This window comes from Mytilus californianus, unplaced genomic scaffold, assembly GCF_021869535.1.
Source record: "Mytilus californianus isolate M0D057914Y unplaced genomic scaffold, xbMytCali1.0.p SCAF_6, whole genome shotgun sequence".
Taxonomy (NCBI): domain Eukaryota; kingdom Metazoa; phylum Mollusca; class Bivalvia; order Mytilida; family Mytilidae; genus Mytilus; species Mytilus californianus.
The window spans coordinates 112,419,586-112,429,845 of record NW_026262712.1 but is presented as its reverse complement, the minus strand read 5'-3'; the positions used below and the strand labels follow the sequence as shown (position 1 = coordinate 112,429,845).

General features: G+C 33.2%; 1 protein-coding gene across 1 annotated transcript; it reads right to left on the bottom strand.

Annotated features, from left to right (window-relative positions):
• Positions 1-1,949: 1,949 nt before the first annotated feature.
• LOC127704966 (WSC domain-containing protein 1-like) lies at positions 1,950-8,532 on the bottom strand. The gene is made up of 3 exons (XM_052209206.1): positions 7,502-8,532; positions 5,813-6,067; positions 1,950-3,164 (listed from the first exon to the last, which is right to left on the bottom strand). Exons 1-3 carry the CDS (start codon positions 7,911-7,913, stop codon positions 2,755-2,757), a joined length of 1,077 nt encoding a protein of 358 aa, XP_052065166.1. The 5' UTR covers positions 7,914-8,532; the 3' UTR covers positions 1,950-2,754.
• Positions 8,533-10,260: the final 1,728 nt, after the last annotated feature.

Here is a 10,260-nt window from a genome sequence, read left to right as displayed (position 1 = left end):
AATCAAATATCACAGGTAAAGAAATTAAACACTTTCAGCTAGTTCATACACATTAGATAAACTTAAAAATATGACAACACTTAATCAGATATCAAACGTAAAGAAATTATAAACACTTTCAGCTAGTTCACAGGCACTAAATAATCTTGCTATGATGACAACACTTAATCAAATATCACACGTAAAGAAATTAAACACTTTCAGCTAGTTCATAGACATTAGATAAACTTAAAAATATGACAACACTTAATCAGATATCAAACGTAAAGAAATTAAACACTTTTGGCTAGTTCATAGACACTGAATAACCTTGCAAATATGACAACACTTAATCAGATATCACAGGTAAAGAAATTAAACACTTTCGGTTAGTTCACAGACACTAAATAACCTTGCTAATATGCATGCAACGTAAGTTCTACTATTTTCAGAAGAAAAATAAGGAATAGGTACATGAATTATCTTTGGTATCGTGCTCAAAGCTCTAAAATTACTCAAACTACATGTCTCAACTCCAAAAATACCAAATATCGTATCAAAATAGACATCTTTATAATTACACAAATCTTAAAATTTTTTGTTTAAAGATAGAAAATGCAATGTAGAATGATATTATATAGGCTTTAAATAGTACCTGGCTATGGTTTCAGATTTAATTTAATTGTTTATAGTGTCCTTGATATAATGTCAACTATATAACAAAAACACTTTCGACTAGTTTTTGCTTGCTATAATACAACTTCTGACACCCCTTTTTAACTAGAGAGTGCCTCAGCACTAACTCTTCATATCATTATAATAATGGAAGTATAAAAAGATAACTCTGAAAATGTTATCAACAATTATTGGCATTTAAGTAAGTAGGGGTATATACCAGAGGTGACGGCATGCTAAAAACCAGAAGTGACGGCATGCTAGAAAACCAGAGGTGACGGCATACTATATACCAGAGGTGACGGCATGCTAAAAACCAGAGGTGACGGCATGCTAGAAAACAAGAGGTGACGGCATACTATATACCAGAGGTGACGGCATGCTAAAAACCAGAGGTGACGGCATGCTAAAAACAGAGGTGACGGCATGCCAAAAAAACAGAGGTGACGGGATACTATATACCAGAGGTGACGGTATGCTAAAAACTAGAGGTGACGGCATGCTAAAAACCAGAAGTGACGGCATGCTAAAAACCAGAGGTGACGGCATACTATATACCAGAGGTGACGGCATGCTAAAAACCAGAGGTGACGGCATGCTAAAAAACCAGAGGTGACGGCATACTATATACCAGAGGTGACGGCATGCTAAAAACCAGAGGTGACGGCATGCTAAAAACCAGAGGTGACGGCATACTATATACCAGAGGTGACGGCATGCTAAAAACCAGAGGTGACGGCATGCTAAAAACCAGAGGTGACGGCATGCTAAAAACAGAGGTGACGGCATGCCAAAAAAACAGAGGTGACGGCATACTATATACCAGAGGCGACGGCATGCTAAAAACTAGAGGTGACGGCATGCTAAAAACCAGAAGTGACGGCATGCTTAAAACCAGAGGTGACGGCATACTATATACCAGAGGTGACGGCATGCTAAAAACCAGAGGTGACGGCATGCTAAAAAACCAGAGGTGACGGCATACTATATACCAGAGGTGACGGCATGCTAAAAACCAGAGGTGACGACATGCTAAAAACCAGAGGTGACGGCATACTATATACCAGAGGTGACGGCATGCTAAAAACCAGAGGTGACGGCATGCTAAAAACCAGAAGTGACGGCATGTGCCACGGAAGAGTCAGCAGTTCCTGCTTCACTCGTAAAACCCGCCATGTTAAATTAATAGACGAGTTCATGTTGCCTCTTTGACACATTCCCCGTTTCCATTCTCAATTTTATAAAATGAATAACAAAGTATATATGTATTGTGTTTAGTATTTTTAGAACACCGCTGAAATTGATTACTTTATTAACCAAATGTTTACAGCATATAGGTTTACATGTTGGAGTCATTCACTTATTGTGAATCTCTTTTTGTCAATACCTTCCGATGATCCTTTATATCGAATAACGAACTTCCCACCTACTTCAAATACATTCACTTTCTCCTGTGTAACACTGTACATAATGAATTTGATCAACATGTGTTCCCTTTTTTAGAAAGTACATGTAACCTATGCAGGTCATTTTCTATTGTATCGTACAGCTATAGGGCAATATTTTTTTATAAATGATAATTCAATTGTTTTACAATTATTATTTAACTTTCTTGTTTGCAATATGATTTGATTATTATCACAATAAAATATTATTTATATAGTAACTTAATAACTTAACACAAACAAAAACAAACTATGTGTCTGATACTTACTGTGAGAAATCATATTATTACTTATATTTTTCCCTGTGTGACTTATATAGAATGCTTAGCACTAGCTGTATAACATGTATAAATTGTAGATTAATGATTGTGTTGTATAAACCAAAATGTCTTATTCCATGACTTATAAAACACAAGACATTAAAGTTAACATATATAAATGCAATTGTAGTACTTAAAATGCCATTAAAGAAATATGTCCTATTCTGAATCTAAGTGTTGTTAGGGTATATTACTGAATCTAAGTGTTGTTATGGTATATTACTAACATTTGATTGTAAATATTGCAGTTTAACTGACACCACATAGACCTGTTTTAATCTGGCGCTTTTATATTTCAGACATGCGCCATGACAGTGTCGGAAGTTAAATTCATTTTACAGCGACGTATCCTCTTTATCTTCTTCGTCAGCCTTCTCTAAAATTTTCCTTAATCTGGTTCCAGATTCTATATAGTTCCCTGCTTTGCGCCGCTCACTTGCTATTTCAGCCAGATTCAGTTCGGCATCTTCTAATTTATGCCATAATTTCCCAACAAATATTTCTGAGTTCGTAATATTATGCACATGTCTTCGATGAAAATGACCTTCGGACGTCACCACAGTACAGTCTATGTCCTTTTTGTGGACCCGCCATTCTAGAAAATGTGCTAACTTTTTCAGCGTAGCAGGTAAATTAGTTTTTAAATCCTCATAGTAAAGTAAAAACACGGGTCTCTCGGCTTCTAACCATTCGGTGTAATAACGCTCCCAGAGTGTTGTATGGTCTCGCACAAATTCATACCATCCTGTGAAATAAAATGTTTATCTAAGCAAATAATTATAACTAGAAAACAAAATCAACTCAAAATCAACTGACTATAAACATCCCCTCATTGTATAACTCTTCTATCTTATAACTGGAAAACAAAATCAATTCAAAATCAACTGACTATAAAAATCCCCTCATTGTATAACTCTTCTATCTTATAACTAGAAAACAAAATCAATTCAAAATCAACTGACTATAAAAATCCCCTCATTGTATAACTCTTCTATCTTATAACTGGAAAACAAAATCAATTCAAAATCAACTGACTATAAAAATCCCCTCATTGTATAACTCTTCTATCTTATAACTGGAAAACAAAATCAATTCAAAATCAACTGACTATAAAAATCCCCTCATTGTATAACTCTTCTATCTTATAACTGGAAAACAAAATCAATTCAAAATCAACTGACTATAAAAATCCCCTCATTGTATAACTCTTCTATCTTATAACTGGAAAACAAAATCAATTCAAAATCAACTGACTATAAAAATCCCCTCATTGTATAACTCTTCTATCTTATAACTGGAAAACAAAATCAATTCAAAATCAACTGACTATAAAAATCCCCTCATTGTATAACTCTTCTATCTTATAACTGGAAAACAAAATCAATTCAAAATCAACTGACTATAAAAATCCCCTCATTGTATAACTCTTCTATCTTATAACTGGAAAACAAAATCATTTCAAAATCAACTGACTATAAACATCCCCTCATTGTATAACTCTTCTATCTTATAACTGGAAAACAAAATCAATTCAAAATCAACTGACTATAAAAATCCCCTCATTGTATAACTCTTCTATCTTATAACTGGAAAACAAAATCAATTCAAAATCAACTGACTATAAAAATCCCCTCATTGTATAACTCTTCTATCTTATAACTGGAAAACAAAATCAATTCAAAATCAACTGACTATAAAAATCCCCTCATTGTATAACTCTTCTATCTTATAACTGGAAAACAAAATCAATTCAAAATCAACTGACTATAAAAATCCCCTCATTGTATAACTCTTCTTTCTTATAACTGGAAAAAAAAATCATTTCAAAATCAACTGACTATAAACATCCCCTCATTGTATAACTCTTCTATCTTATAACTGGAAAACAAAATCAATTCAAAATCAACTGACTATAAAAATCCCCTCATTGTATAACTCTTCTATCTTATAACTGGAAAACAAAATCAATTCAAAATCAACTGACTATAAACATCCCCTCATTGTATAACTCTTCTATCTTATAACTGGAAAACAAAATCAATTCAAAATCAACTGACTATAAATTAAACATCTCCTCATTGTATAACTCTTCTATCTTATAACTTATGTCTCAAGTTTACATACTACAATAAACAAATTTAGTAATATACACTGTCATTAGCTGGACAAAACTATGTATTATATTACCCTATTTACATGTATATATACAATATATGTGCATTGCATTGTCGTAGGAGCCAGGGCAAGAGGGGATACTTACTAACTACTAGACTATAGAAGTTTTTTTATTGTTGATTTTGTTTTTTGGGGAGGGGGTTTGCTAATCGCTTTCAGAAGTTTGCCCACTTTTCACTTTTTAGTCCAATCCTACGACTATACATTATCGAAAAATATAAATGTGATTGTACAAGCTTCAGAAACAGGACGTAATGCGAGGCTAGCCGAGTACAAACAAATCTTATACGTCCCTACAATGTTCATATATTGTTATTATCCTACAATTTAACCTTGCCACTTTCACGTTAAGTTTTTTAATTCCAAATTGTTTTATTTGGTTTTGATAGAAATCGACATGATTAAATGTTGACCGCGTAGAGGACCCAAAAAATAAATGATATGTAAATAGTAGTGTAAACATTACCGTTCGCTCAAAATGGAAAACTTTATGTGTACGTGTGTCATAAATAATGGAGTATTTGAAATATGCCACCTTTAGTGTATTGGTGAGGTATTTCATCATCTTTTTTAATTTAAATTGCTATAATGAAAGTAGTTCTCTCTTACCAAAGTTTATTTGCATTAACCAAATGTCTTAAAATATTGTGAATTATTGAATAATGATGTTCTTGATATTGTTATCAAAATCGTTAAATTTCGTAAGATTATTCCATCAGTGATTTATTCATGTTATTCAAAATATTTGTCTTAACAAAGTTATCGTTAAATGAAGGTAGACAATGTACATTGTATCTGAAAATTCCATGTATATGTATTTATAGTATAGATCAGTTTACTTTTGAGTAATAAAATTTCATGTACAAATAAATTGAAAAGATATTTGGATATGAGTTATCTGTACAATAGTTGGCAGGGGACTTATAAGCCGAGATGAAAAGAAGTTTAGGAAGCCAATATATAGGATGCACCTTCAAATGTTCAATGGAGGCCTTAAACTGAGGGTTAGTAGTGATATGATTGTCTGGTATATGATTCTATGTGGGGCACATTGCCTTGAATACAGAACAATTCATTAATCATGCAAACGTAAGCACCACACCAGATAAGAACAAAGTCGTATGTCGTGAAAGCATTAAGATTTGCATAGGTCAGTTATATAATATTTTATGTGGTTAGAGCATTGGTTGCTATGAAATTCTTATTACATACACGTACCTCTGACATTAAAAATTTCTGAATCAACAGATTCAGAATGTCCCGGATGTTTCGAACTATAAACTGATCTGAGAGTGTCAAAAGGGTCTCTGTACAAAATAATAAGTTTGGCAAATCTTTTCTCAAACTTTTTGTGTCTGTATCTGTCGTTCGAGTTAATTACAATGACCTTGCCGTTGTTAACACATTCCCCTACTGCGAATGATTTGGAAGTCTTCAACTTCCTTCTACAAGCAGGAGATCCAGTAGCTATACCTGTAAGTAGAAATAATAGAGATTATAAGAGAGAATTGTAAAGCATCCTGCATCAGGCTCTGACTGGGGTTTACATGATAGAGAATCATTTACCAATATTCGGGGGTTAAGGGGAAAGGGGTGGGGTAATGAAAAAAAAAAGAAAATAGAAAATAGAAAAATGGACCAAAAACTATAAAATAGAGAATAATGGGATACTAAAGATTAATGAATAGAGAATAATGCATACCCTGTAAATGTCGTTTGTTGGTTTGGTTCATAGGTGTTTCTCGTTTCTCGTTTTTATATAGATTAGACCGTTGTTTTTCCTGTTTGAATTGTTTTACACTAGTCATTTTGTGGCCCTTTATAGCTTGCAGTTCGGTATGAGCCAAGGCTCCGTGTTGAAGGCCGTACTTTGACCTATAATTGTTTACTTTTTATACATTGTGACTTGAATGGAGAGTTGTCTCATTGGCACTCATACCACATCTTCTTATTTATAATAAATAAACATAAGAAAATAATGGCCTGAAAATTAAAGAATACAGAAATGAATACTCCCATCCAGACCATCACACATATGTATGGTTCCCTCCGTTTAAGTAGAATTGAGAATGGAAACTTCCTGTTAATTGTTGACTGATTGTGTGCATGTTTACTTGTCTACCTACCTGTAAGTTATTGACTGTTTGTGTGCATGTTTACTTGTCTATCTACCTGCAAGTTGTTGTCTGTTTGTGTGCATGTTTACTTGTCTATCTACCTGCAAGTTGTTGTCTGTTTGTGTGCATGTTTACTTGTCTATCTACCTGTAAGTTATTGTCTGTTTGTGTGCATGTTTACTTGTCTACCTATCTGTAAGTTGTTGTCTGTTTGTGTGCATGTTTACTTGTCTATCTACCTGCAAGTTGTTGTCTGTTTGTGTGCATGTTTACTTGTCTATCTACCTGCAAGTTGTTGTCTGTTTGTGTGCATGTTTACTTGTCTATCTACCTGTAAGCTGTTGTCTGTTTGTGTGCATGTTTACTTGTCTATCTATCTGTAAGTTATTGTCTCTTTGTGTGCATGTTTACTTGTCTACCTACCTGTAAGTTGTTGTCTGTTTGTGTGCATGTTTACTTGTCTATCTACCTGCAAGTTGTTGTATGTTTGTGTGCATGTTTACTTGTCTATCTACCTGCAAGTTGTTGTCTGTTTGTGTGCATGTTTACTTGTCTATCTTCCTGTAAGTTGTTGTCTGTTTGTGTGCATGTTTACTTGTCTATCTCCATGTAAGTTGTTAACTTTCGTGTCTATGTTTACTTGTCTACCTACTTGTAAGTTGTTGACAGTTTGTGTGCATGTTTACTTGTCTATCTATCTGTACGTTGTTGTCTGTTTGTGTGTGTGTTTATTTGTATACCTACCTGTAAGTTATTGACTGTTTGTGTGGATGTTAACTTGTCTACCTACCTGTAAGTTGTTGAACTAAATGCCTCACCCAGGTACTTCCTGAACCTGGGTAACTAATCAAAGCTGTTAATGGAAGATTATACTTGTGCAACACTGGTCGTTTTTCTTTACATGTACTATTCTGTGGAATTTTCATCTTGTAATATGGAGATGCTATCCTCAGTGGATCCATGTCAATATCTGATGTCCTATAGACTTTTGGCTTTCGTCCAGTGAAAGACCGAACATTTTGTATAGGAATTGTTTTAGACAAGGACCGTTTCGTCAATCCACCGTGAGTTCGAAGAAACACTATGACCATGGCTATGCATCCTGCAATTAACAGTAATACTAGTCCTTTTGGAAGTTTTCTGCATGTTTTAAACATGAGCTTATTTGGTACATGATATTTTATTTCTTCGTATTTTATCATTGTGTATTCGCAAAACAGATTCTAATACTTAGTATCGTATGGAGCTAACTGCTTCCAAACTTCTGGCTATAAAAGTATATCCTTCGTATGGAGGGTTTTGACTTCCAACTCCAGGACTATAAGAATATGTTCTTTGTATTCAGTTTACCTCTGGAAGACTCCTAGACTATAAGAGTGTGTCCTGTGAATGGGGCTTTCTGCTGGCTTCTTGTCTATAATAGAAAGTCCTTTGAAACTATGACACTAAATTTCACTAATTTAACCAGACCAAACTAAATGATCCAAATATAAAGCTGTAATATTTTATATGCCCATATCTCCATTTGGTCAAATTAAGTTGATCCTTAATAGTCTCCATTTCAAAACATATGGTCGAATTAATAAGTCATGGTGTAAGCTCTGTTATGTACGTTGATTGATACATTACCAAAAATCTAGTATGCTTATTAGAAGAAGTCCACACGTAATGTCACGATACTCAAGAAAGATTTACTTCACAACCATCCGTTTGATGAAAGCACAACATCCATATTATAATGTTATAATCCGTGTTTATAGTTTTACAATGTATGTTAAGGTGCATGATGAATTAATAAAGGAGACGACAGCTTGAGAATGCATGTGACATGGGACTGACATTAGTATGTACAGTATAATATACCTACGGGGCATTATATCAAATCATTGTCATTGTAGTTCTACTAATTGTCAAATTGTGTATTACATTTACATTGTTTTATTTTAATTTGATCAACCGGATTTATCTCAAGCTTATAGCTTTTCTCAGTTAAGATTCTTAAAATGTAAAACTTGTCACTTAATATACAATTTTAACATTGAGAGATTTATCGATATATTAAAATGTTATCACACATGATTAAGCGCTACATATATTTTATTCTTTCTTGAAACACTCATTTAAAAAAAATATATATTAAAAAATATGCACTTTTTACATATATATGATTATTATTTCTCTTAATTTCGTTTAACCTTTTTTGCTCAATTTAAACATCATGTCAGAGATGTATAATCTCTCTGATTAGATAAATGTTAAATTTTGAAAGTCTTACATTCTTATGTACCGTACACGAAAATAAAAAACAATCGGATGTGACCAGGGAACAATAGCAATCAATAAACCACGTATGACCATGGGACAGTACCAATAAATAAACCACGTGTAACAAAACACTTGTTGTTAACTGTAAATGTAAATGTCAGTGATAGATTTCTCAAGTGTACGAAATCTCATTAGACACGTTTTCAGTAATTACGTTTACAATCGTCCGATTGAGCGACATTTCAAAAACAGAACCCATGACTAAGTTAACTTGATGGAGTAGCATTTAAAAAAGATTGTTTGTAGACAATTTTAATTCCTTTCAATTATTCGTTGCGTTGCGAATGTGAGGTATTTGTGTGTATGGTTGAAAAGTTTAAATATAGAGTCATAATTAATAGAGCGCTCCCGGCAATATGTAAAAATATATATTCAGTTGTTGACGGTACTCTACGTAATGATCACGTGACGTAAGAAAAAAATGATTTCATTATAGGGTGCTACTATTAATTAACATAATAAATGTAATAAAGATCATATGCCAAGACGGAATTACATAAACCAGTATTTTCTAAGCCTATCACTAAAACTAAAAATTCAAAGCACTGTGAGCGCTATATGCAGTTAACCAAAAACCAAGGCAAATGTAATTATGAAAACTGTGGCAGTGTTGCTTCATTTTTTTTAAAGATTTGAAAGAACAAACATTAAACTTTCGTATATTGTACATGTATGTTTATTAAATGAATTGATTATTAAGGCAAATTAATTAATATTTTATCAAGATTTTCAAAAGCAATGCATATATCAATGTATATTTTTAATGATGAGTTTGCAGTGGTACAAGTTCGCAATGATTGCAGTTGTTCTATTTGGTAGTTAACGTTGGTACCAGTTGACTTTTAGTGGTACAAGTTGACGTAGTACGAGTTTGTAATAGTATGAATGGACTTGCTTCCCTGACAGGAACACTGAGTTTAGGTTCTACAGTACAAAAGTTATGAGACACAAATCAGCCGAAGGTTTACTACTACAGGGATCAAAGGTGAGGTCTGATTGACCTGTCCATAGTAAATGTAAATGAACCTTACCTTCACCAAGTCCATGATGTCACTCCATCCCAAGTTTGGAATAAAATGACAGGTTATTCTAAAACAGTTGGTCAAACATTCTTGGGCTTTACACTGCTTGAAAGATTTATATGTCTTCTTTAAAATGAGCCATAAATGAAAACTTTTATAGGCCCAGAAATAATTAAAAAAATAAATAAAGTAAATTCAATTA

Excerpts from the sequence above, each read along its gene's own strand:
- LOC127704966 (XM_052209206.1), bottom strand. The coding sequence starts at position 7,913 with ATGATAAAATACGAAGAAATAAAATATCATGTACCAAATAAGCTCATG. Across the intron at positions 6,068-7,501 it reads TTTAGTTCAACAACTTACAG|GTATAGCTACTGGATCTCCT; the intron begins GTAGGTAGACAA and ends TTCTACTTACAG. Across the intron at positions 3,165-5,812 it reads AGAAATTTTTAATGTCAGAG|GATGGTATGAATTTGTGCGA; the intron begins GTACGTGTATGT and ends TTTATTTCACAG.